Here is a 27,799-nt window from a genome sequence, read left to right as displayed (position 1 = left end):
ACAGTGGGAGCGACAGATGTATGGTCTGCAAAGGTTTGTGAGGTTCCGGGTTCCCGGTTGTGACGCAAATCCGTTATCAGCCTACTGTGGTGTGCTGGCTCATAGCTTTCACTGATCTGATCGTGGTACGCACCTCCTGGGATGTATTCCATCATTTCTAAACCGGTTTAAATGGCCCCCGTCAAACACTTATTGTTAATGGTTTAACTTATGGATTTCTCAATTTGGCAATTAAAGCATTCAGAAAAACAGTAAATAAATTCTCACATTCAAATAAATGAGTCAGCTTTATACACTTGAATTAACAGTTACTCAAACTCTGCTCTCGAAAAATCACAAAAGAAGAAAAGCTATGGAAAAACTTTCACATAGAAATGTTGCCCATAGAAAAATATTCTATTGGTTGATATTACCGATGTGTCACTAATGTGTTTTTTTACTTGGGCTTTCTTACAGGCTCCCTGACTGAAGATGGTATACCCTTCACCCAGAGTGGCCAGTCTCAGAGAGGAGCCGGGCCCTACCCAACCACACAGGACACAGAGAGAAATCACCAGCTTCTTACTACAGCCCCGCCGCTTAACGTCCCCAACCACCACCCTCTTTTTGATGGCTTCCTTGTGCACCAGCCCCAAAAGGCTCAGACCATCAGTGAAAGGCAACATGACTTTGAGGACAGTGGGGGAGCGGGCCATGATCCCACAATGGCAGCCCTGAACTCTCCCTTCACAAATGACCCTTCTACTCATGATACACTGGCTTTCTCCAATGTTGCCACAACCGCCGTTACTACAGCATCTACAGCGACAAAACAAGTTGACCCAGGAGTTGAGAACGGGGTACTGTCCGATGGAAAAAAGACTGTCCCGGTTAGAGGAGATGGCACCCTGGATATCCTGACCACGCAGGTCATGCACACATCTGCACCCCCCCCACGCACCTTCACCCCCGACTTCGCCACTCCAATTGCATCTCAACAGTTAGACATCCCAACCACAACCACCCCTGCTCCCTCTGCCATGACCACTCCAGCTGAGAAAGATGCAGTGAGTACAGTTCAATCCTTGACAGAGCGTGAACTTATCCCATCTGACAACTGTTCATCGGTGTCACCACGGATATCTGTCGATATGAATGAAGAAACCACTACAACCACTATAACTACAACCACCATTACCACCACCATACAGACCCCAGGTAAAACCACTCTGTCACCCTCAGTAATTTACTTGAGATATTTATGTGAGTATAAAAATGCTGTGCTCCTGAAAATGTACAATTGTGGCTTTGTTTTGCAATCTCACGTTACTAAACAGCAAGGGGGACTGAAATTAATTCTAACATTAGTATTCCTGTTCCACACACTCAGACAAGAGCTCCTGGAGTGGTGAGGGGCTGGGGGCCCCAGATTGCTGCAAGAGATCTTCAGACACTTTGTTATTGCAAGGAGGCAGAGGAGGGAGAGAGGAAGAGTCCCAGCTTAATTTATGGCAAACCCACAGACACCCCCTCAGAATTGATTGGTTATATCCTTTGCAGGGATATTTTATCATGCTTACATGCGCACATCACTATTCAGGGTACAATGATGTCACCTTGATATTTGGTGATGCAGTAGAGGCCAGTCTAATGAGACGGTTGGCAAAGGGAGTGTGTGGTCACTGGTCTAATAAGTTCTTCCTGTGAGGAACGTCTCCAGTGTATTCTGCTTATCAGGAAGAGATAAAGAATGACGGTCAAGCTGAAAAAACCTCAAGGTGACCCCTTTTACCTTATCTAATTCTTTAGCACACATCTGAGGGGAAATGTGTCGATCTTAACACAAAATTAAGAAAAGGATAGAAAGAAAGGGAGATTGACGTTGTGTTGAAGTTTGTGTGTGTGTATGTGTGTTGTAACGCTGTGGGGGAGGTCTGGCTCTGATTGGCTCAGAGTCAGAAGTTGACAAGAGACCTTTTAAGGAAGGAAGCTTTTAGCAAGAATTGCTTTCATATTCATGTTTTCTATTTGTGTTCTGTTGTTGTCTTTGCAGTACCTTGCCACTTCAACCTGACAGCACCAGATGGCTACATAGAGACTCCGCAGCCACCGGGTTCCTGGTATTATTCCACTGAGGACTGCGTCTACACTGTTACTGTCTACATGGGCTATGGTGTGGAGATACAGGTCAGAGTCCATTTTAAATATCTAGTTCCATGGTAGTAGTAGACGGAATGAGTATCTTCTCTGAATCTCTAGAGGCTGTGGATCACTCACTTGCTTTGATGTTCGTTTCTTCATTTAATTATCACAGAGTGTCACATGCTAACACATTTAGAAACATGCGCAGTGCATCAGTTGTATGGCTGTCAATGCAAGGCCTTGACCACTTTTAATAAATTAGAGCTATTTAAATAACGAAAATTTGCAAATGTTTAGTGGCTGAGAACGAGACAAATCTGCGAGCTCATGTCTATTTGCTCTGGCAGATTGGTCTCTGGCCGCCCTCCCATTCAACCAGATTTCCACCCAGCATTCTCGGCCATTTCCTGAAATGTTCTCTTTCCTACATTTCCTGTCATTCTGCACTATATCTGTCACAATACAGCTGAAAGCCCCCCCACACACACACACTCCCCCCACCCCCTAAAAAAGTCATTGGCTGACAAAAAATACCGGGCCAATTGCAACCATTCATCTGATATGAGGTGTTTTATATACAATGACTTTAGAGAGGAGCATCGATGAGGCGTAAATAACCAATATGACGTTTTGTTGCTCTGATTGGTTGTGTCCAATTCTATCCACTTGCGTCCAGGGGCATTCGGGTCTGGGCCCATTGATAACACCCCTTTGAAATCATAAATGAACTGAGAGGTTCCAGACTAATACACATTTGCTAATTGGTCTGGTGATGCCAGGCTATTAGTGCCTCTGCCCAGCACCACAAATTATTATGATCTCCCCTCCCCATCTGTACGCTATTTACTGTCATTGTACGGCAACTGACCTTTGGCGGGCTGGCTCAATGATTTAAAGAGTAAGTCTGTCTCTACCTGAATAAGCTCATCCTCAATGATTAAGTTCTGAGCTAGTCATTCTGCACTCATAAACTATACAATAGCCATTACCCTGCTGACCTTCCAGCTGCCCGGGCTAATATATTTTGCCTGAAAATTTATATGCAGCAGCAAATCATCCTCAATGATGCATCACAACGTTAATATTTTCAGTAAGGGGGGGGGGGGAGAGATGAGCAAAGGGGTGGGTACCAAGGCGTCCTCTCCTTACCAAGGCTTGTTAATGCCAGGTACAATGTATCTGAATGCTCTCTTCTTCACTTCAATTATTCAAAGTGATGTACAGACAGCGCAATTCCACCTCCTAATGAATTGCTTATGGATTACCCGTCTCCTTGCTTTTGTTTGTTTACAGGTCTCTTGAAATGCCCTTCTGTTGAACTGTCTCCCAAGTTCCTCTTTACCTAATTAAAGGAGCCTCATCATCATGCTGATTGACAAAATTCAGACAGAGAGGGACACTTAAAATGTTTTAAGACCTTACTCTATAGTCAACAGATGTCCCTGTGCTTCTAGCATTCATGATACCAATTCTTCTTTTTCTGGAATGATGTGGAATAAAGTACTTCAAAGGTTTTTGCTGGACCAGGCGGCTTGACAGAATCTTAGAGCCCCTTTTTTGCGATCAAGTAGCCTACATGAAAAAGGATATTTCTTTTCTTAGACTGGGTTGGATTATTTTTTGAGGCAGCATTTGTCTCTTTCTTACGGAGCTTTATTGTGTGACCTCCTACACATGCTGCGGTGGCACAGTTGCTTTGGGCATCAGAGTATTTTATAATGACTGTACTTGGGGCGGACAATAAAGAGGCCATGGTTACTTTTACACCAAGTAGAAAAGTCTCAAGACTCGGAGTAATAACACAACTAATTTAAGCCTCACTTCAAATTCACACACAGACTTTTCCAGGGAATGTAGGTCTCAGCTTGTGGTGGACTGTGGCAAGGAGCGTGCATGGGACCAGGTGTGTTCACACACTCTTGTCTTTCAAGATTTATAGGAAGGCAATAGAGAAAGAGAATGGGTAAAAGGTGTATATGGAGAAAGGGAATTGGTTGAGAGGAGGAGGTGCAGAAAAGAAATGGGGTTGTGTGAAAGGAGACACACCAGGAGAGCGGGCTCGGCTTCAAGACAGGTGTGACCCTGAGGTGAGCCCTGATCTCAAGTGTTCCACCTGGCCACTTCTGTCTCTATCTCTCTCTCTCTGTCTGCCAGTCTTTCTCTTTCTATATATATATATCCTCTCTATCTTTCTTACTCTCTAGAGGGGTATTTTATAATGGCATAGTGCTACTCATCAGCACAAGCTGTGGTGCACTATAGCTGTCAAGACAGCCTACGAATGGCAGTCATTTCCTGACTAATAAAGTGTCTATGAAACAGATTGGGATGAACTTTTGTCATTTGCTTCATCTCTGGTCCCTGCTACCTTAAAAGGTTATGATTTTGCAATGCGAGCAGAGTATTTATTTATACGTCTACATTTTTTGTGCAGCCTTGGTTGATTTTATTTTTTTCTCAGCATCATACACCTTTCAAGATGCCTTGAAGGGCTTAGGCAGTAAGCACAGTGCTTTGACTCAGCTTACTGTGGGTTTTCACACTCAGTTCATCACAAATCCACATCTTTTTTCTCTCTATGGCTTTGGTTATTCCCTGAGATGGGCTTGGAAGAACATGGATTTTTATTGTGTTTCAGACTTAAAACCCTAAAGGGGGAGGCAACCAACACTTGAATCAGAACATTGCGTTGAGAGAAAATCTATTCACCTTCCCTGAAGCCAAGCTAAAGATCCAACTAGACGTACCATAAAGTTCGACATCAAATTTCTGCCTGGATTGATATAATTTGTTTAGGAGGCTTTCGTATGTAGTTGTATGTTAGTGTTTCTTCAGAGAAGAGAGGCTTGTTTCACTTTGGCATACATTTAGAAGTGTTAAATCTCCGTACTTAAATGCATGTTCAAGAAAAAAAGAACTGTAAAATGTGATCAGCTGCACTGATGTCAATTAAAGAAGGTCACTAAGAGGAGGAAGCTAGAGATAACTTCTTTGAATGAAGCTGCCCACTATGAGCATGACCATCATCCATGGGGATAATTCTGTGTCTATGGCCTTTGGCTCATTCATTAATGGGTCGCTGAGACAGAGGACGACATTAAGTCTGCAGAGTCAACGATGGGGAGAGCTGGTCACACTTTACTGGATGCAAATGATGGTGTTGAAACCAAGTTTAAGATTAGAAAAGACCAGGGGCATGTTTGGTATATTACATGATCAAAGCTCAAGACCTGATTACATCGCTAACACCGTAACACACAGCTCAAGTGGATTTATCTGTCTGATAGCCTGCCACAAGACACAGCCAGGTTTGTGTGCCTGTAGGTGTGTGTGTACCTCATGGAAATGTGTTTGTTGTAAACTGGTACACAGTGAGAAAGAAACTAATGTTACCTATCCTGTGTGAGAAGTGCATGCAGTATATGATATCAGATTGCACTTTTATTTTGAAAATGCCTTTCTGTATATGCTGAATAATTGTGTCAGTTATGACTCATAGTTCCAAACACATGTAGACAATGGCTTAATTATTATGTTTTAAGATGTCTTAAAGCTGATAAATTATGTTCTTGTCATTGTTTCCCTCTCCTATCCTGAATACTGGATATCAGTCAAAGAAGCGCAATGATAGGTCCTTCAAATGAACCACGCAGCTTAAAGCTCCATGCCTAAAACGACTACAGGTATTAAAAGTGTCATGCGCTTGGTGTTTGCCTCTCCCTGGAAGGGAATTCGAAGGTGGCAAAAGATTGGATCTGCGGATTAGAGCAAGGAGGTATTCTGAATAGATAGCAAGAGCTTGCCAAGATTTCACTGACTTTTGGGAGGAAGATGTTTTTGGGTTGTCCATGCAACGGTTCCACAAAAGTACTCGCTCTGTTTGTATTCAAACAGCCTAGTCCTTTTTTATGCCACACCAAAATTATTATATATTCTAAACCAAACAGTTAGATGGGTTACCCACAAAGACAACTTTGTGTTTTTGACGTGTTTGCTTATTTCCATGAAGGCCGTATTCTTATTTCAACGTTTAACAAAAACCTAAACTATAACTGTATAAGTATTGAGCATTTTAACATTTGGCTCTTAGTTCTCTCACACACCAGGAAGTCTCAATACAGAGCAAGTCTAACATAATACAACATAGACCACTAACCTCAATACAGTCACTAGCTAAAAAAGAACATCCCATAATATCCCATAAGCCCCAAGTAGGCTGCTGGAGGGTCCTGGTACTTTAAATGATGTTCCCTATCTCTGTCTAAAGTGTCGGGTAAGCCCTCTGCTATAATCCAGCAGAGCACCTACATCTCTCTTCCAAAAATAAAATGCTTCTGCCTCTCCCTCATGACTGGGATGAACTCACTCTGCCAGGAACCAGACACATTGAATGACAGCAGAGCCTCGCATCAGCCCCATGTGGTCGAAGAAAGACAACCACTTTTGCTTTTCTTTTACATTTGTATCTTGATGTCAGACAGACCTCACCTTCTCCGGGTCTTCCCTTTACAGCCAGCTGCTATTCCTGGCCTGAAAACTTGGTCTTCTCAATTTCATTGATTGATTTTCCCCCTTTCTGCTTTTTTTCCGTGAAAATGTTCTTGTCATTGTTTCCCTCTCCTATCCTGAATACTGGATATCAGTCAAATAAGCGCATAAGGTCCTTCAAAAACAAAGTTACAAGACGTGAAATGACAACGGGTTCCCTCCAGAATCTTTGTTAACATCACACCAGGGAACAGAGAAACACAGTTATGCACTTCGGATGGCATCGCAGCCTCTCTGGTCACCATGTAATTGTCCACTTGTCCACACTACTCGCATCCCAAGACTCAGAGCTCAGGCCTCTTCCCATTAAGACAGGAGGATGGTCAAACATGCAAGAGTAGTTTTTGACGCACACCACCGTGACTAGGACCAATGCTGCTACTTTCTGACAGAGTATGACATATTATTGTACTACTCAGTCTACATAGTTTGGCTGAAAATGGAGATCTCACTAATTGTACATCAGTTTGGATAAAAGCGTCTGCTAAATTTCCAACAGGTGGAACTACTACATAGATGCAGTCTAACTTGGTTCTCGGTGCTTCTTGTTTCCTCGTCAGCATACGTGTCAGCATACATCCTGGGTGTCCTGCCACATTCTGCCATGTGTATAATGTGATGACTAGGGGCGTAGGTACAGTAGCATATGTGAGCACTGTTCTCTCTCACTGACACATGTGACACCAAAGCCAGCATTTGGGAATAGTTGTTGGCTTCATTCTCCACCTCCATGGCATTCTGTCACACAGGGAGGGAAGGACAGGGAAATAAAGACAAAGGGAAATTGAAAGGGAATAGACTAAATCCTTTTTTCCCCAACGTGTGTTACTTTTCTATCCCTCTGCCTTGCACTTTTGTACTGCTTTATTGTAAGGAGCCACATGTGCAGTTATGAGTACTGCTGAGCTGAAGGTTTTTAAATGATTAAAGGAGACCGCGGCTCCTCAGACTTTTGATGAGTGTGTTTTTTTTGTTTGAGGTTTTCGCCAGTCTTCAATCGTCACTTTTTGTAGACTCCCGCTCTCGTTTTGCTGAAATGTAGTCTGAAATTTGAAATATGAGGAGGAGGATGATAAAGAGAATTGAAAGAAATTGAATAAGTGGAGTCTACCTCAAGAAAGACTGAAATAACGGAAAGAATAGCTCCTTGTAAATAGAGCCTGCATCTGAACCCTACTTGAAAGGAGTTGTTCAATCAATATGTGTTCTTAGGATAATTCACCTCATTCCATTCAAAGCTAGCTATATTGTTAGCTATTAACCTCTGTATGACAAAAAGGAAAAAACTATTAAATCAATCTTGGGGGAAGTTGTTTTAGTTTTAAGACTTGGAAAGGCTATAAGATTATACAAATATTTGTTTCTTTCTGGAAATAGAAGACTCAGGTTGTACACAATTTATTTCAGTGCATTTGACCATAATGACACAGATACAGTACATAATGCAGACTCAGTAGATACTGGCAAGTGTAATGATGTTGATGAAGATGAAGATGGTGATGGTGATAAAGGTGACAAGGGGGGGGTGATGTGGTGGTGGTGGATAAAACTACACTTTATTTATGTGTGTATTTTTCTTATTATTGATAATTATAAGAGAATTCAATATATTCTCATTGAACCAATTAGCAGTCCTTCTTGTTACAATGCTGGTACAGTAAACATTTTTTATTTTATGGAACAGGCCACTTTGTCATATTGTATACTGCAGCACATCTAAATGTTATTAATTTACCCTATATACCTTCTGTTGTTGTTTTACATTGCTTGCTTTTCTTCCTCTGCCATTATTCTTCCTTCACAATTCTCCAGCTTCACTCGGGCATATTGCATAAAACCAATTTTAGCGACTGGCGTTCAGCTAGGTGAGGTGACTGTTAAAATGAGTTAAATGGAGACAAGGAGAGCATGTGAATGTGTTGTGTCACAGGAGGAAACTAATGATGGGAAGAACAAAACTCTACCATATGGCTATTTTACGTTGTAGTTTACTCCCATTTATTTTGAGCATTTTTGGCTTTCCTTTGCCCCATCTCACCCACTAGCGGAATTTTTCACATACAACTTGAATTATCTGCAACTTAAGACTTTATCTTACAAAATCAAATACATACAGTACATCACCACATGGTTTTAGCATAAAATTGACATTTTAGCTTCCAGAAGTCTTTACATAGTCTCTCTCATGACTGTGAGTGCAAAGTGTGTTTTTTCTTGCCATTCTGAGCTTCTTACTTTACAGATGTACAGTACAAGCACTTAGCTCTTGGCCTTCATTTTTTGTGTGGTACAGCCAGGATGACCTCCTACAGATCGACATTAAAGCTACCCCTGGAACAAGGATTACTCTTGTGTTGGAATACAAAAGGGCTCCAATATAAGACTGACTCAGCTGAATCTGACACAATGTTCAATTTAATTTCAAAGAGGCCAAGTAATTAAAGTGCTTTTCTCTGTTGTTCATCTGGCTTCAGAGAGGGACTGTTGGGTACTTCAAGGACTACAGACGAATGCAAGATTTTTTTCCCCACCTCTAGTGCTTCCTTTTGCATGCTCTGCCAAGAGAGTAGGCTGGCTGTGTTAAACATAATTTCCGACTTGTCTCTCTCCATCAGTAGATGTGGCAGCAACACACCACTAAAATGGTCTATGATCCTCTCTGAAGTTGTATACATCTAACCAGGAAGCCTATTTTTTCCTTATCAGATACACTGATCTTTATTTCCACAGGTCTCTCTTCGAATAGAATCTAGAATAGTATTGCTTCATCCAATGGCTCAGACATTTCCTTAATACAAAATACTGTGGATGATGCTAGTTTCCGCACAGGCAGCCCCCTCTGTGGGGCGGGAGGGACCACGTCTGTGTTTCTTCCTATATCTGTCTCTGCTTACCATGGCCCCGCTCTTCTGTCTGGAACAGATGTTCTGTCTAGTGCTCGATCATTTCCTCACCTCCTCTTAATCAGTACTTTTAATTAGCAAGCCTCACATGCACGCACACACACACACATATATTGTACCGTAGATACACATACCAACACACACACACACAGAAGTGGGCCACTAAGATAGGGGATGAGCCACCTAATTAGAGTAGACTCCTTCTTGTTTTCTGTCTCTCTTTCCTGCAGCACTGTACACCATGGGGAGCCTGAGAGGAGGACAAAGAACATTAGTTAGAGGCTGGGGGTGCTCTATGTTGCTACATGTTGTTGGTAGTATCATGTACTTGGGTGTGTGTGTGTGTATGGGAGGGGGAGAAGACAAAGGAAGCTGCTTTGTTTAGTGGTAGTGTCACATTTACGACACTCACACATGCATACAGACACACACCCTTCTCATGCTCCCTCTCATGAACACAGAATTGAAGATGCTCTTCATTCATAAACATGTTAAAAAAGAAACAGTGTTGTTATCAGTGGTATGAATTACGTAATTGAATTCTCTATTCTCTTTGAAATAAAGTTTTTGAATCAATTGAATTGTTTGAATCCAACTTAAGGTTAAAATTGCTGAACTAATTGGTTTAAATCACTTAATTGAGATTTGAGAAATATAATACATTTCATGGAGTAGTTTGATACATTTAATTGGGATTCTAATTAATTATTCTATTCAAATTAATAAATGAAAGAATTTAAAACCAATACATCTAATTACATTTCCAATTTGACCTTGTTAAATATAACCAGAGCCAGTAAAATGTCAAACATTATTATTATTTAACATGTTTTGACTCCCTCTGTATACTGCATGTTACACATGCATAACACGTCTGTCAGGAACACAGATTTCAGTTTTTCTTGACTTCAATGTAAAGCAAATTAAAATGTTATTCTGACCAAGTTAAATAAGTAGCTAGTTAAGTTATAACACGACTACTACCCATCCACAGATCATTTATGAATCAAGTTGTTTTAGCTAGCTGTAGTATTGCCATTCTGCCTAATTAGCCTATATGGTTGTAATGTCAACTAGGGATGTTTTGGCTAGATACTGCAATTAGCTAGTGGCTTGAATCACAAAAAGTAAGGAAAAGAATAGTAAAATATGAACCCTTGCAGTCAATATGTGGATCCCATACTTCACTGTCACCTTCTCTCATGGTACAAGGTGTGGTTGTAGGGTACATGAATTTGGGTTCTACCAAAAAGTCCTGAAAAAAAGATCAGATGGCAGAATGATTTTATTGAGTTTGTTGTATTATATTTTCTTTCCAAGGTATGCCACACTTATGTTGAGTAAAATAAATAAATAGGCTATTCATTGACGGTGCCATTTTGTTTACCCCTTGGTCATTTTAACATTAAGGTATAATTGGTATTTTAAGGTGCTGTTGACCTTGTGATTGCATGTTAATTAAGCAATAACATTGTTGTGGTTGTTCTTACAGTCTGACGTGTGTATTCATCTTGGGGATTATGCATGTTTGAGGTACTGTAGGGGTTTGGGACTCGTGCCAGCACAAATTGGATTAAGTCTCTCAATGTTATGGAATTGCTTTATTATCATGGGGTGCTCTGCATAATGTGATTACTCAGTGATGCCCCTTGTCTGGCTGTGTATTACCCACTAGCCTGTTCATGAATCCATTAACATTCTGTTATAGGTTGGTGTTGTGCATGGCTCCATCTTGATATTTGGTCATGTACATGACATGCTGATGGTAGATCCCAAATTAATGAAGAACATTGTCCCTGTTGCTTTGGACAAATAAACTCAGTCTGTAGTGCAATGGAAATCAGTCTTTCAGTCTTTTAATGTGTTTTTGGGAAACAGCCATCGAGTGAGTGATGGCTACTGTCTGCTACCTGTCTGCACACACTTAATAAACCCATGTCCGACTGTCCCTCCTGTCGTCCTCGCTCACTGCAACCAGGCAGCTTGGACAGGGCATATTTCACATTCTTTGTTCTCCCATTTGACCCAGGTCAATCCAATTCTTCTCGTTCTGCTGGCTTTCATTTTCTTCGTTGCCCTAACTGCTACGTCAATTCCCCTGAGGAAAACCAGGCTGCACAAGACAGTGGTATTCCTTCACTCACAGGTCAAGCCCAGGATCTGTCAACCGCACCACACAGCAGTGCATTCTGATAGCCCAGACTCAGAACTTGCCAGATCTTTCATTCCCTAAAAACATAACCCTGACACTTTTTCACTTCCTCCGAGATGTAAAAGTGCCAAGTACTGAATAGCTACTCATACTGTATGTGTCTCCTCGGCTGGGGACGGGCTAACTGATTCCATCTAGTGTGTGGTGAAAGAGACGAAGGGATATCTTTTAAGTGGTTTTACATGTGTTAACCCAGCGGAGAGACATGGAGCTATATCTCACAGGATGTGTGGCCCATATGATGGGAATCTTTATGTGGGGGGATAGGTGTGCTCCTGCCACTAAGCTAAGCGACTGTGTAATCCCCATTATCATGAGGTGAGAAAACAGACGGTTTATCACAACACATAGTAGCGTTTGTTCTTATCACTTGTTGTCACTGATGTGCTTTCTGATCCCATAAATATCTCTGTCGAAATGTTGGTTATTTGTCTTGGCAAAGTGATTTTCTCAAATGCTGTACAGTATGCAGCACGTCTACTTAGAACAGGGAATGGCTGTGTGTCATCACATACACATGTACAGACGTCCTCTAATATTGGCTTCTGATCGTCGTACCCACCCGGCCCACCTCAAGTGTGTGTCTCCATTGCTGAACCAGTCCTCTCTCCCTTTCTCTGTCTCTCTTTCTCTGCCTCTCTCACCCCCAGATTATGAACGTGAGTCTGTCCGAGGGTGACAGAGTGACATTTGAAGACCTGGGAGGAAGGGAGCCTGTCATGTTGGCCAACGAGTCCATCCTGATGAAGGGTCTGGTGGTACGGAGTCACAGCAACCAGATCACCCTCCGTTTCCACAGCGCACGGCAGGACACCGCCTGCTCCCTCCTGCTACGCTACCAAGGTGCGTTCCAGACAGCACATTCGTAATACGGCAACGAGCACATGAATGCCACGTGGTTAGGTCAGCAACCAACAAGCAATGTCACAATACCTGCATTGCAAACAGATAAGAAGAACTGCTATAATTGTGACAAGTCAAAAAACGAAACACGGGTGTCAAGGGTGTTGCAGTTTGGAGAAGATGGAGATGAATGTCAGTTGAGTTTAGCTTAGACCATGCACAGGATACAAACACTACATTACACCAACAGTGGACCAGCTACCTTGATTGCTGGCGAGTCCTACTCCCTGCCTGTCACTAAAGGCAGATGGAAGAAACATAAATGACTTATGCCCTCTGTGCTCCAATTCCATCTGCACATTTGGCCCAACTCCTCCTCCGCACCTGTTTTCTCTTGTCAACATAACGTGTTCATGTCAGCCTGAAAATGACAACAGTTGTCAATTGGCCGTGTAATTAGATGGGCAAATTGCTGTGATAATCTGTTTCTAATTGTATTCAACCAGATATTTCAAAAGGAGAATTAATAGTCTTGGAAAGGTTATGAGCCTATTTAAACATTACTGTAATAACATGATTTTGTTTATTTTTTCCTAACCCAGATTCTTTTTGTCTTTAGGAACTAATGACGCGTGGTGTTATTGTAGTGCAAAGAGAACTTGTTGAATGCCATGCAAAATGTTCATGCTTCCCGTCCGTTCTCCGTAGCCATAATGTCTCCATATTTCTCCCTTCTTTTCATCTCTCCCCCAGGGAAGTGTGTGGGTGGCATATGCCACCAGAAAATGTGAGAGGTCCTCTATTAAGGAACATAGTCATGATACACACTGTACTGTGTTTGACAGAGTATGGCAACATATTGCCTGTAATAACTTCCTGTTTCTAAGCACAACCATTGATGGCTTCACCTCGCTCATGCAGAGGATAAATGAAAAGCATACGCAGTCTTGTGAGATAATGATGATGGCTGTTAACAAGGTCTGTTTGCCATGTGCCACTATGCAGCAATGCACCACAGTGTGCTGTAAAGTTTGGTAAAGTTTCAATTACATTTTCTGCAAACCATGTTTGTCATCATGCAAACCCTCTTTGAAGCCTGCTCATAAAATTCATGATGATCATCATGCAATCATGGATTGACATAACCTGTAGCAGCTAACTGAGATTAGAATTTGATGATAGCCGAAAACCTCCATCATAGACAGAAGTAATTGTAATCAGACTCCATGCAGGGAGAGAACCCCACAGGGCTCCTTTCCACTAAGGAGGAGCAGATTGACCCACCCGCCAAATTTGACTGAAAACCTTGAAACCAATGAAATCCTGACAAATGCCAGATCCTGGCTAGACTACTGTGTTTCTCAGACTGATTAGGAAATGACAAGTTAAGGACATTCTTGGATTACAACTTCTATATTTCCCATTTTCTTTTTGACATTATCCCCCGCTCTCCCTTTATTTATTTCCTTCTTTATTTATTTGTTCTCTTTCCACATCTCCCTCTCTCTCACCTCCCCCATCACCTCCCCCATCCTATGCCTGTGCACTCTTCATGTCTTTCAAATTAAATACAATATTATTACTCCACTAGGGTAAACTTGGTTGCAGATAATCTCTTATCTATATTCTCTTCCTTTTTCTCCTTGTGTCTTTCTCTCTAACTCTCTCTGTCACTTTCTCTCTTTCAATGTGTGATAGTGTCAAACTACGTAAACTCCTGCTCTGCTACTGAACAAATACTTCAAGCAATCTATATTTGTTCTCAGTACTGCTATTTTTGCAAGTCTATTTCTGGCGTATATATTTATTGGCAAAGAGACACAGTGATTGGAGTAGCTTGTCCTGCAGTTCTGAAAGCTGAAATAGGATGCAGATGGTTTCAACTCAGTATGTAATAAACTTAAGTCAGCATTTATTACAGGCAAGGTTGTCTTTACCAGAAACCCAATAAGACAGAACTTTGAGGTGATAGAACATTCTTAAAGCACTTACTTGAACACATTTTTAAGATTTAAGTGGACAATTAAGAGCTTGTTCCAAAACCTCCTTTTGGCAGCTGTTCATTAGAAAATGCTTCAAACAAAAATAGCTCATCTTGCATTTCTGTTCGGCTTCACTTGAAAGCAGAACACTGGGAAGTGATGTTCTACAGTGTTCTCACCCTTGCGGTCTAAGTGAGTGAATGAATGAGTGACTGAGTGAAAGTGAGAAGAAACAAAAGGAGTGAGCGAGCGAGCTAGTGGGAGAGAGAAAGCCATTTGATGAAAAACAAGAATTAAGTCAAAACAATCATCCATCCCCATGAGTCTGTCACCCCCAGCAAGGCTTCAGTCTTGACAGTCACATCTGTGTGTGTCATCACCCCGTCTCAGAGCCCCACAGGCAGTCTCCAGAGCTGGGGTGCCAAGCTGCTGCCTCTGTCACATTTCAGTTTAATAGTAGGTACTTGTTTTCCCCGACTGAGACGGCAGTGCTTGTCCAGTGAGGGTCTGAATCAATGACAGAGCGAGGAACTATCCAAGACCTTTGTCAGCACATGTAGGTGCATGCACGTACACATTAACACACACACACACACACACAAGCTCAACATCTGTGTGTCACTGCCCTTTTGCCCTCGTGGATTGATCGGAAGGAATATAACGCATCGCCTCTCTCCCTTCCTCTCTCTGTCTCGAACGTCCGTCTTCCCCTGCCGTTTGTCAACTGGCAGATGATGCTCTTTGTCTGCCTGCGTTTCCCGTCAGTAAATACTACATCTCAATTAATCCACGGATGAAATATGATGGAGGGCATAGTCCATTGGAAAACCAGTCGTAACTTGGCTCGATTTTAAAACCAGAAACCAATGTCAAAAAAGAAAGAAAAATGCACTAGGATATTGGTATCAGTGTTAATAATAGTAATGGCTTTTGCATGTCAGTGAAGGGCAATGTGAGTTTCATACCAGCTGTTTTTCACTAGATCATGAGATCACTGCCCCTCCATCTCCACTAGCAGTCCAAGTATTCCAGTTTTCTCAAATGTTGCTTTTCAAACGATATTCCTGAAAGTCTGTATTCTGACAATCTGGTTTCTGCAAGATGGTGCTCTGTGATGCAGGGGCTAGTCTCACCATAATCCTTATTGGATGAAAATCACTCAAGTGTGAGAAATTGATTTCAAACTTGGATGTGTTTAATGACCTTTATGACTCCTCTTCCAGTAATAGTGACCATCTCTACTATAGAAAAGTCATTACAGTTAAATGATTCTCCTTAAGCTAATTAGAGGAGACAGAATAGATTATTTACTCAATTAAATTACCTCCATATTAGTCTTTAATAGGAAATACATTGCTTAAATTGCTGCAGCTGCAAACTGGATTAAGTAAGTAAGCGTGTCAGAAAAGAACAAGACATGATTGTCTGTGAACTACAGGGAAAGGAATACATTGTTATTAGCAAGTACTACAAGTTGGATTTTGCGAGTTACATGAAAATCACTGGGTTTTTCAGCAACTCATTATATTCTGCTGGAACTGACCATGTGTTAGATTCGACTGTAAATTTGAAGCTTAAAGGTGACACAACACGTGATGAAACCAGCGCTTGTGATGAAACCAGGGCTTGCCAAATTGTTACCTTTGTGTTTTGCCACTTTGTATAGCTTTTAAAATAGAAGGTGTTGATGTTATTTCCATGGAAACAAGGGTTTTTGCGTCTCAGGAGAATGTATACAGCTTTGTCTGTGTTTATTGTTCATTGCAATAATGAGCCTCATCCAATCCTTACTTTAACTGTCTCCCATCATTAAATGTATTATGCTACATCAAAACAGCAGACCAAAAGTCATATGACAAATGATATTTCTTACAATGTGACTTGATGTGACAAAGGGCTTTGTGATCGGTTGTGATACAGCTGAAACATTATCAACCTTTTGGGTAATTTTTTATGGAAGTGCCAACCAAACAACACATATGGACGATCAATGCTTTGTGTTTTGAAACGTCGTTTTTTATATATGTTTTTAGAGGCATTACTGCTTTTTTTAAATTATTGACAGACACAGTAATTATGGAGATAACAGGAAACGTGGGAGAGAGAGAGAATGATATGCGGTGAAGGGCTTGGGCTGGATTTGAACCCAGACCTCAGACTACATGGGGCATGCATCAGTATCAATATCATCTATTTTAAAATATTTAGCATATAAATCAACATGGGGGCCAACAATAGGCTAGCATAATCAATCCTCACTGGTTGAAACCTGTTAAGTAGACATGAAGTAGGTGGGACGAGTGTTCCCTTGAGCAAGCAGTGACTGCAAGTGGGAAGCCTGCATCCCAACCTACAAATTCTTATGCTTGACACTATCGCAGCGTGAAATCCAAACTTATCACTAAAAGAGATTTTTCCATATGCCAATGTGCTCTCTGAGTGAGCTTGTCACAGATCGTTATTCTCAATGAGCTCTGATGAGCCAAGCACAAATGAATCCCCTCTGTGCTTCATAATTAATGTCAGGGCATGAAGGAGGATGTATCTTTCATCTGGTCATGTAAAATACAGGAGACTTAATAGACCATTCGTCTCTGTTAGCGGGCAAACTCGAGAGCGAGATGACGCCGAGCCAAGCACGTCACGTGTCACTTCCCTTTCTCGCAGCCACATAAGCGTGTCTGGCTACAGCAGGACAATGACAATCCACCAAAATGTGGGATTTGCTAGGTCAAGTATTGTTTTGTCTCTTGCGCTCAGCTAGTTTGTGTGTCACTACCAACCTGGCATGTTCATCTGAAGGCTTTTTAAGCGGGACACAAAAGCCTTTTTTTATATATTTTCTTTACTATATACAATTTCAAAGTGTTGTGCAATTTGGGAAACTATAGGCTACAAAGTATAAAAAACAAAGTATTGCCGTAAAGTGTCCACCATTTTGCCATTGAGGGATGACGGCCAAAGTCTACATAAGATTAAGGCCTACCTTACTGGGTTTGTGATCAGTTAACCAAGAAGAAGCTGGACAGTCTCTGTGATAGGCGTCCTCAATGGGTATTTTCCTCGACATTACAACAAGTCAACGGTACCCAAGAGTGCCACACATAATTTGCAATAAATTATTGTGGTGCTCCTAAAGACATTTGAAAACCATTTCTTGATAGCCAGGACGTCTGCTAATCTCTCTGACGCCAGCTGCTGCTACAAGGTTATAGCCCCAGTGAAACCATCTCCATTAGTTGAGCCCTCAGCACACATTTCAGCATGACACCAAGGAGTGTGGAGTGAGGAGACAGAGCTGGAAGTGCCAGTGATTTAGTATAAGCGGGTCTTATGTCTCTCTATAAGGCTGGCGTCCAGTGTCCCCTCTGTATTTGTTTAATAGAACCAAGAACGACAGGGTGATAATGCTGTAACAACACCCCCACGCCTTCGGCCCCAAGCCCCGCTGCGCTGATACGCAACCGCAATAAAGCATAAATAAAATGGATGGCCGGGGGAGTGTCTGGGCCCTACTCATTGGCTCATTGACTCTGAAAGAGGAGCGCTGTGGAAAGATTAGAAAGCAGTCAGCAGGCCCCGTCGCTCTTTCTCTCAATTTCACTGTACTGCTCTGCTTCCTGCCTTTACTTGTTGTTGTTCTTCCGGGGGGATAATTCAGCCCCAGCAGGCTCTCCTTAAGAATGACAGGTCCCTCTCTCCTGCTCCCTCATCCTCCTTCTTCCTCCACCTCCTCCCCTCTGAATAGCTGTCTCTATCTCTACCACCTAGTCAGCAGGGATCCTAGGATTACAGGGCTTTTCTCACTCACGTAGGTGTCCCAAACAAAATGTGATGAAAGAAGATGGCGCTTAAACAACCTTGAGCTCGGGGAAAGGCGCTATGAAAATGTAACATATTATTATTTATTATTTTTATTCTGTAAGGAAAAGGGTCAAGATACTGCAAACCAAGTGTAACCAAGTAACACGTTACAGATATGTGCTCATTTTGGTGTATTTTACATGCAGGTTATTTTGGTTGGGTGTTCTTGGAGGAATGCCATTAACTTCTGTCTGCCTGACCTCAGGAGCCAGGCACTTTATTGCACTGCCTGGTGTTCCTCCCTAGGGAAACATTCTGGCACCAGGACAATAATAAAAATTAAGTCTCTGTGACGTTGCCATCTGCAATTGTTAATGGTAACAGGGTGTTGCTGTAATAGGTGATGGTACATGCAGACATACTCATGTACCACATTCTGTTTATCTCTCTGTTATCTGAGCAGAAATGTCCTCAACAGTAAGCGTGACAGAGCTGTGGCAGGTCAAAGGTTATGATTTATTGTCCTCTTTAAGCCCTGTACATATTTTCTCACCCGAGGCACAGCGATGTCTTCTCTACACAAAATCAATATGATGGTCCCAAAGCCGTTTTTCAAACCAGCGGTGCACAATAAAGCAGCAACAATTATAGAAAGATCAGATGAACTAACAGAAATATCTTTGCTCCGAATGGCCAAAAACACCTGGAGGATGAAGGAAGAACGATTGTTGGTTGTAATAGAGTAATGGTCACTTGTGGGCCAGCCTGGATATAATCCTTGCAGCCCTTGTTATGTAAAATGATTGCTAAATCTCTGTTGAAGTAAAGTCACAGTAGCCTACAAATGCTTCAGTATATAAACTATCTCTCTCTCTCTCTCTCTCTCTCTCTCTCTCTCTCTCTCTCTCTCTCTCTCTCTCTCTCTCTCTCTCTCTCTCTCTCTGTCTCTCTCTCTCTCTCTCTCTCTCTCTCTCTCTCTGTCTCTCTCTCTCTGTCTCTCTCTGTCTGCCCCACCCAGCCTTTGTGCTGAGCTGTACCTTCCCTCAACGTCCGGCCTATGGGGATGTGTCGGTGAGCAGCCTGCACTCAGGGGGAGAGGCCTACTTTTCCTGCCTAATAGGCTACCAGCTACAGGGCCCCAATACCCTCACCTGTCGCAACGCTAGCACCCCCTATTGGAGCGGCAATGAACCACGGTGCCTAGGTAAGTGCGACAGCTACGACATTCCTCCTAACTATATTATAGATAACCGGAGCAAAGGACCTTTTTACAGTGTGCTGTAAAAGCTGTGTGACTTAGGAAATCGTCCTGGCTTCATGAATCGGAAATACCGTAGATAAAGTATCCGCTTTAGAGTGCCATGTGTTTCTGTGTGTCTTGAGACTCTGCGGAGGAATTAATCTATACAATGTGACCTACTCACACATGACTTGGATTTTTGATCATTTTGGGATTCACTGTTTGGTTTGGTTGGCAGTGAATCCTAAACAAAATCCCCTCCAAAAGCAGTGTGGAATGGCATCAAAGAATATAACCTTGAGAGTGTTGCCTTTACCTGCACAGTAATTCTGGGGAGAAGATTTAGTTTAGTTTTCTAATCACAGTTAGAATGCAGTTTTGCATTGTTCCCCAATGATGAATAGTAAGAAGCCATGTCAAAAGTCTACTTTACAAATAATCGTTCATTTTAAGCATGCAAGGGTCTCCATTCCATATTCTAAATGATGTGTCTATATGTGTGTGGGAGGAGGGAGAGCGCTGGATGCTGATTTGGTCTGGTCGCTTTAGAGCTCTGCGGGTGTCTGTCGGGGTCTGATTACTGAAGCATGGGCACCGTGCCACAGGGCAAAAGCACCTGCTCAGCTTTAATTAAGCTTTGTCTGCAGCCCTAACCTTTCCCTGATCTCCTGTGATACCAATACCTGAACCACTGCCAAGACCTCTGCTTTTACTCCTATTAATCCCCTGCCTCTTTCCTTCCTTCTTCCTTTCTCTGGTTCTTTCCTTCTTTCTTCATTTATTTTGTTCTATGTTTCTTGTTCTTCTTTGGTTTTTCAAAATGTTCTCTCTCTCTCTCCCTTTCAGCTGCTTGCGGTGGCATGGTCAAGAATGCCACAGTCGGCCGTATCGTGTCACCCGGCTTTCCGAGCAACTACAGCAACAACCTTACCTGCCATTGGTTGCTGGAGGCCCCTGAGGGACAGCGGCTTCACGTCCACTTTGAGAAGGTGGCCCTCGCCGAAGACGATGACAGGTGAGGGGCCACAGTCATTACATTATTGTATGAGTTGTTCACTTTAAATGAGAGTTTATGGACATATTTTTGAAGGCGGTAAAGTAGGTAGGTAGTAAGTTCACTGACTAACTAGCGTAGGGACTCTAAATAAAGTATAATAATGAATGAGCATGTAGCATGAAAGATGTATTTAATTGTTATGTTCGTGCAATCTAGGCAACCTCCATCTTAATGACATTGACAAGCTTCGCTACAACTATAATTTCTATTACATTTTTAACAGGGCAATTATGTGATGTGGTAATGACAACATGTAGTAATAATATTGAATACCATTTGATAATATGGTAATTCTCAAGAAGGTATGTCAGTGCTGAAAAAGGAACAAAAAATCCACCAATAAAGATGATCCTTCAGATTAGCTGGTTTGGTTTTGATGGAGCGCTTCAGTGGATTGTCAGACTCGTACTGTCAGCTATGTGACAGCTGGACACAAGATCCCACCCAAGGCTCGGGTGCTGCTGTCAGAGAGCCATTAGAAAACCATTCTTTAGTTACACTTCAGGGCATTGTCTCATCTTTGGAATGAAGAGAACATCTGTGTGTCTGTCTGAGAAAGTGAAACACACTTGGAAGAAACAGAGAGAGGAATGTCAAGAAGACGATTCCCCTTGTCTAATTCAAGGAGAGTGGGGAAGGCAGGGAGAAGAAAATTGTGAATTAAAGTTATTTTCTCATGAACTTTTATCAGGTACTTTACCACCAAGCACTAGCAGCAGAGCTCACTAACAGTGATATCATTAGCTTTTATGAAAATCAGCCAGTCCTCTGTTATTATATTCCTGGTGCTTTTCTGAATTAATGGCAGAAGTCCAGATGGCTCAAAGTTATTTGACAAAGTGAGCTGCACAATAAAGCTGCAGTTTAGGACTTGCATTGGGCTTTCAGGTTGATGATCAAAAACGGGAACAGCATCGACTCCCCAACCATGTACGACTCGTACGAGGTGGAATACCTCCCCAACGAGGGTTTGGTGAGCACGTTCAGACACCTCTTCATAGAACTCACCACGGACGCTTCCGGAACCTCCACGGGCGTCGCCATCAGATACCAAGGTATAGAACCTCTCCATAGACCTACATACATTAGTCCACCAAATAGGGTGGCAATGGATCAAAATCTCAACCTAACCCCAATCCTCCAACTGTTCTCAGCGTATGCGGCCGGTCACTGCTACGAGCCGTTTGTCAAGTATGGGAACTTCACCAGCAGTGACAGCACCTGGGCGGTGGGGACAGTGGTGGAGTTCACCTGCGAGCCTGGCTACACACTGGAGCAGGGCTCGGTCATCATCGAGTGCATGGACCCCAGCAACCCCCAATGGAATGAGACAGAGCCGGCTTGTAGAGGTGTGTGAGATAAGTCTTCTCTGTTGGTTTTGTATGATTTTGTGGGTCTTCTGGCTGTCTGCTGTTCTTTTCTCTAACATGTGTGCATGCATGCGTGTGTGTGTACTGTACGTGTTGCAGCTGTGTGCAGTGGAGAGATGACAGACTCTGCAGGGGTGGTCCTATCCCCTAACTGGCCTGAGGCTTATGACAAGGGGCAGGATTGCATCTGGGGCATCCATGTGGAGGAGGACAAGAGGATCATGCTGGACATCCAAGTGTAGGTACATCTGAGCAGGAGTGTGTATCTCAGCCAGAAGACTACCAGAGCACACTGACTGAGTCATCACTGACAGCGTCTGAGCTACAGACAGTGCCCACTTTTTGTGCTTTTGTGTGAGTTTGATTGTGTCTTTCCAAAGCTCACTGGAGTGGTCACTGACCTACATTGAGTGCACACAAGACAGTAAAATGATTTTTTTGTGTGTAGAAGATAATGTTTGATAATGAATAATTGTATCACAAGTCATTTTTTTGTAGAAGCATATCTTGAAGTGATCCAAATCCTCTCTCTCCTCATGTTTAGCATCTTACTCTATGTGAACCTGGCTTTAGATCGTTACCTGGCTAAAAAAATCAAAGGTGTTAAAAGCCATCCTCTGTGACTGGTTGAACCACATCAATAGAAAAGGCAAAGGACAAAAGAACATTTTTTGTACTTGGATGAGACACATAAGTACGACCAGACAAAGGTTAATTACTAGTTTATGAGAAAACTAATTATTTCAGAAGGGTTCAGCTGAAGGTTGTTTTTTTCCCCAAGTCTGTTATGTCAAGCAGGGAAGCGAGTGTTCTTTGTGATAGTGGTGTCAGGTACGGCGGGAGAACAGAAGATGCTGCCATGTCAGGACCTGATAGATTATTCATGCGCGCAATCATTCGGCTTCTTTAATTAAGAACCACTCATTTGCATACGTATCCTTCCTTGTTCTCCGCGCTTTTCTCTGGTATTTCTGGCTCCTGCTCTGGTTGTATTGTTAGAACTGTCATCCCTCGAAGTTCAATACACAATGCTGTCACAATAATGAATTTCCTGGTCACTGAGAGGACTGAGTGACACGTGCGTTCTGTGTGCATGTGTGTGACAGAAATTGAGCGTATGTGTGCACTGTGTTCTTAATGCAGCTCGTGTTCAGCCCTAATCCTTCTTCACTATCACGGTCAAATAAGAGATTTTTTTTGTCGTTGTCTACTGCTAAAAGCAGATCACACAAGTCCTGTTGTAATCCTTCTGGACTTGTAGTCAGACCCTGGAAGCTTAGCTTCTGCCATTGCACCAGCCTGTGTTGCGTGCCTGTCTGCTGTACTGACATTCCCCTTTTTACCACCCAACAACAGGCTCTATGTGCCTCAGGCTCATTCCTGAGGTTACGGAACCCTCCACTGCAGTAATGAGAACATTCTAACTCGCCCCATAATAATTCATCAGTGCCGTCTGGTACGAACACTGAGTAACACCATTTCTAATGACGACTGATTCCTTCATTCAGCCTAGTCTAGCCTAATCTAGCTAGTGGGGCATTGTGACGAGGTTGTGAACCAAAGATGGTAGCTTTTACATATTCAATGCATTGCATATGGAAATTGTGATTGAAGACTTATGCATGGTAGCTGGTGATTGTCTATATTGCAGATGTATGTATTCAGTGAGTAAACGTCAGTGATGGAAAATATAGATGTTGGCCTTCTCATGACACATATATACAAGTATACTGTATACAAACATAAATAGCACTGTACATTCAGACAACCATACTTAAGAAGCCCCATACATGTCAATCTCAGTAAGAATTGTTGCTGCTAGGTCGTATGTAAATCATAAGCCATTCACAAGGAACCAAATATGTACACAATTATATAACAGTCCATGGAAGTGTGAAATTCTATATATTGTACTTTGCAAGTCAAAATGGATTGTATTGTTGGATGGTATTCTGAGCACAAACGCAAGACTTTTCTTTATCTCTCACCACTTTGGGAAGAGAAAATGCCATTGCAGATCAAGAGCCGTTAAGAATAATGCTTTCTGAAGGCACAGGGAGCAAGCTGAGCCTGTGGGCCAAGCCAAGCTGAGCCTGTTTTTCAGATTAAACTAAATTGAATTAGTGTCAGCAATTGGAAAGCATGATTGATTTTTCTGCGCACATGCAAGGCGAGGCTATGCAAAGGCTTGTTTAATTTAACACATATGACCCTTCCAAGCCGACAACATTTCTCTGTCTGGCTTGCCCTTAAAGCAGGTGTGAGGTTTTTGTTGATCAGATCTTTTTTTTCCTACACCTGAGTAGACGTAAAGCATTGTAGGTGTAAATGTGTTTACTCTTCTTAGGGAAGTAGCCCCATGAGTATCCACACCAGTGACCCGTGAGAGTATTTATTCTCGTTAAAAGAAAAACTCTAATTCTCATTCCAAAAGATCAGAATATCTATGCACTTTAATCGTTTATTTTACTTCACAGCCGGGAAGGTTATGGGGGTTAGCTGCTCTTTTTTGTCCCTATTGGAATTATAAATGCCATTACCGTAAACATACATGATAATAAATATAGTCCGTTTCTGAATTGATTTCCCTATATTCTATCTGGATTTCAGCTGTCTCCAAAGTGATTTATAGTCCCATTTCTTGCCTTTTAATGAGTTTTATCAGGCGCCACTTGTGATTAATTAGAGACAGGAAAGAGGTTTCATGTCTCTTCATTCTGGCTGAGTCATTTCCTTTACGCTGTAAATCCTCCCTGTGCTAAAGCAGAGATCTCTGTCCCAGGTGACATCTGATTGTTAAAGATAGTAGTTTCAGTTTCAGCTGGAAATAAATAGATACAATTGAGTAAAATAATATTCCTTGCAATGCTTTCAATTTACACCGTATTTTGACACTCTTTCCTGTGGTTCTGACACAGCTTGTGGAGTCGAGCACTGACTCTTAAAGAAAGGAGAATTTCAGTTTTTGATGAAGTAGTGCCATAAGTCCTAACACTCCCACTCTGAATGGTTAAGCCACTTAACAGCCAATAGAGTTGTGGAGGCTTCATGGCAAAATGATCGACAAAACAGAATGTGCCAACACTAGAAAAACCCACAGTGACTGAGGCTTTGTGGAGATGGTTGCACAATAGAGTGACAGACAGGCTTTTAAAGAACTTGTGTAAAGAATATAATTATTTTCTGTAGCAGTACAGAGGCAGGGGAGAGAAGGTCTTGTGTTCCACAGAAATTGGAACTGAACAGTCCTCATGAACTTGTTCATTTTTGATTATGGAGGGGCAGGATTTGACTTTCATAAATTTCCAAATGGAACAAAATGTGTTGGATAATTACAAAACATAAGGGATACCTAATGAAACCAATGTGGTTAGAATATACATACATAATTTATTAATAATTGATTTGCTTGTTATCTTGTTTCAGACTCAATGTTGGCAAGAACGACTTGCTGACATTCTATGACGGAGATGACCTGACAGCCAAAGTGCTGGGCCAGTACGGTGGCACTCGGCCCCGCTTCAAACTCTACACCTCCATGGGTGACGTGACTATCCAGTTCCAGTCTGACCCTGCCACCAACATATACGGCTACAACAATGGCTTTGTGGTGCACTTCTTTGGTAAGGACAGAAGGGAGAGAGTAAGGCGAAGAGAGGGAGAATAATGGAAGCATGACTGAAGAAGAATAGCGTATAAGGAGGCATTAGTATGAAGGCAGGGAGAGGAGGAGTGGGAGTGCTTGAGCATAAAGAGGCTTTTGGAGGTCTGGGAAACCATTTCATCAGCACAGTAACATGCCAGAGCCAAACCATAAAGCAGCGATCAGATAAGCCGTAACGAATTCCATGCAGACAGAGGACAAGAAGGGCGGCTGCATGCAGATGACTAGTAAGGAGAACGAAAGAACTACATTTGTAGTTTCTTCACACCCCTCGCTGAAGGAAGGAAAACAAGACCTGGCCAAGTGATCCAGGTGTCTCCGATATTACCTGATGGGGTGCCCAAACACAATTACTGTGTGTGTTTGTCTACATTAGCCTCGTTTTGCGCCAAGACCTGGCCTTGGTTGCTTCTGCCATCGGAAGAGCATGGCACCCGCCCAGCTCCCTGGCAGGAAGCCATCCCAACAGCACTTGTCAAACAGAGAAATCCCCACAAATATTGAAACAAATAAACTGCAGTTTATTTCAGAAACCAAGCTTGGCAATTTATTTTAGATGCATGTTGTGTACATTTATGTTGTTGTCCATATCGTTTTTACATTGTCTTCTATCGTGCACCTTGGAAAAGTATTTGCACTTTGTTACACTTAACCTGTAAGTGTCCTGGTAATGCCCCACAAATTATTTCCATCTGACATATTTCCTTTCTCTCTTTCTCATCCATCTCCATCCAGTCGCTCTGACTAAATGTATGTCTTTGTCTCTCTCCAAATCTCTTGCTCTATTGGTCTCTATTGATCTCCCTCCCTGCCCTCTCTCGCTCCCTTTCTTCCTCCTTGTCGTGGGCACAGAGGTTCCTCGTAACGACACGTGTCCTGAGCTCCCAGAGATCACCAATGGCTGGAAAAGCACGTCCCACCCCGAGCTAGTCCATGGCACCGTGGTGACATACCAGTGCTACCCGGGGTACCAGCTGGTTGGCACAGAGCTGCTCATGTGCCAGTGGGACTTGACCTGGAGTGGAGATCTGCCCAGCTGTGAAAGAGGTGAAACATTGACATGAAAACACACACATACACAAAGGTACAAACACAACACACATGCAATCACATGACCTCTGCACCCTCCCTTTCTGTTGATCTTTTTTTCCATCCAAGCAGTCAGGCTGTGCTTATCAAAAAATTGGGTGAACGGGGTTCAGATCCTCTCTCTCAAACAGTGACAACAATCTATAGAGCAGTGTCCAAAATGGTTGACTCACAGTGTTGTCATTAACATACTGCCCTCTTTCCTACTGTGCCCAGAATTGGGTTTGTGAAACCCTGCTGGGAGAGGCAGACGCAGAGCCAGTGTCTTAAGTCTGTAGCCCTGCGGGTTTGTGTTTCCGGGTTCAGGGAAAGGATAGACTCTTATCAATGCATCAGGATGGCAGTGAGATTTCAGATTCTAAATATAATCCCTATGTGTGTTTTGTTGAGCAGTTATGTCCTGTGCTGATCCTGGAACTGTGGAGCACAGTCGCAGGGTGATGTCTGGACTGCACCTGACCGTGGGTTCCTCCGTCCAGTACATCTGCAACCAGGGCTACAGCCTCTCTGGAAACAGCCTGCTCACCTGCTACAAACACGGCTCCTCTGAGCCCAAGTGGAGCCAAAGGCTACCCAGATGTGTCCGTACGTAACTCTTCTGGGGACTTGGGGGTGGCCACTGATCAAGTGCTAGGGAGTTTTTTCCCAAAATATACTTTAATGCATGCAGGAAGTGCAAAGTGCATCCAGCAATGACAAGAATCTGTATAGAAATTAGGTACAGTTATTTAGATATTCCTTTTTTATTCACGCCTGTTTTCTTAGTTTGATTTGAATTCAGTCCTACCCCTATAAGGTTAAGTAAGGACCTTGTAAAGTGATGTGTGGGCTTGAAAGAGCTTGAGATATGAGGAGGTTTTGAGCAGCTTGACTGAAAAGCGAAGTGCTGGAGGTCAGGGGAGCCTGACGAGCAACATGATGCTGCCCTTCCAGACTTGGGGTTAGCACACTCAAGAGTGCAGGAGT

The 27,799-nt window shown here is 42.5% G+C and overlaps 1 protein-coding gene across 1 annotated transcript in view; it reads left to right on the top strand.

Annotated features, from left to right (window-relative positions):
- The window catches only part of sez6b (seizure related 6 homolog b), a 62,029-nt gene that overhangs the window by 28,811 nt on the left and 5,419 nt on the right, over nucleotides 1–27,799 (top strand). Inside the window, exons 2-12 of the mRNA XM_062473453.1 lie at nucleotides 457–1,197; nucleotides 2,033–2,166; nucleotides 12,435–12,627; nucleotides 19,432–19,617; nucleotides 20,500–20,668; nucleotides 21,599–21,765; nucleotides 21,865–22,059; nucleotides 22,180–22,318; nucleotides 25,507–25,703; nucleotides 26,597–26,791; nucleotides 27,227–27,418. Coding sequence (XP_062329437.1) covers nucleotides 457–1,197; nucleotides 2,033–2,166; nucleotides 12,435–12,627; nucleotides 19,432–19,617; nucleotides 20,500–20,668; nucleotides 21,599–21,765; nucleotides 21,865–22,059; nucleotides 22,180–22,318; nucleotides 25,507–25,703; nucleotides 26,597–26,791; nucleotides 27,227–27,418 — 2,508 coding nt within the window. The remainder of the gene's footprint in view (nucleotides 1–456; nucleotides 1,198–2,032; nucleotides 2,167–12,434; nucleotides 12,628–19,431; nucleotides 19,618–20,499; nucleotides 20,669–21,598; nucleotides 21,766–21,864; nucleotides 22,060–22,179; nucleotides 22,319–25,506; nucleotides 25,704–26,596; nucleotides 26,792–27,226; nucleotides 27,419–27,799) is intronic.

This window comes from Osmerus eperlanus, chromosome 11, assembly GCF_963692335.1.
Source record: "Osmerus eperlanus chromosome 11, fOsmEpe2.1, whole genome shotgun sequence".
NCBI lineage: Eukaryota > Metazoa > Chordata > Actinopteri > Osmeriformes > Osmeridae > Osmerus > Osmerus eperlanus.
Note: the sequence above shows the minus strand (reverse complement) of the source record. Positions and strands in the feature narration are given on the sequence as shown.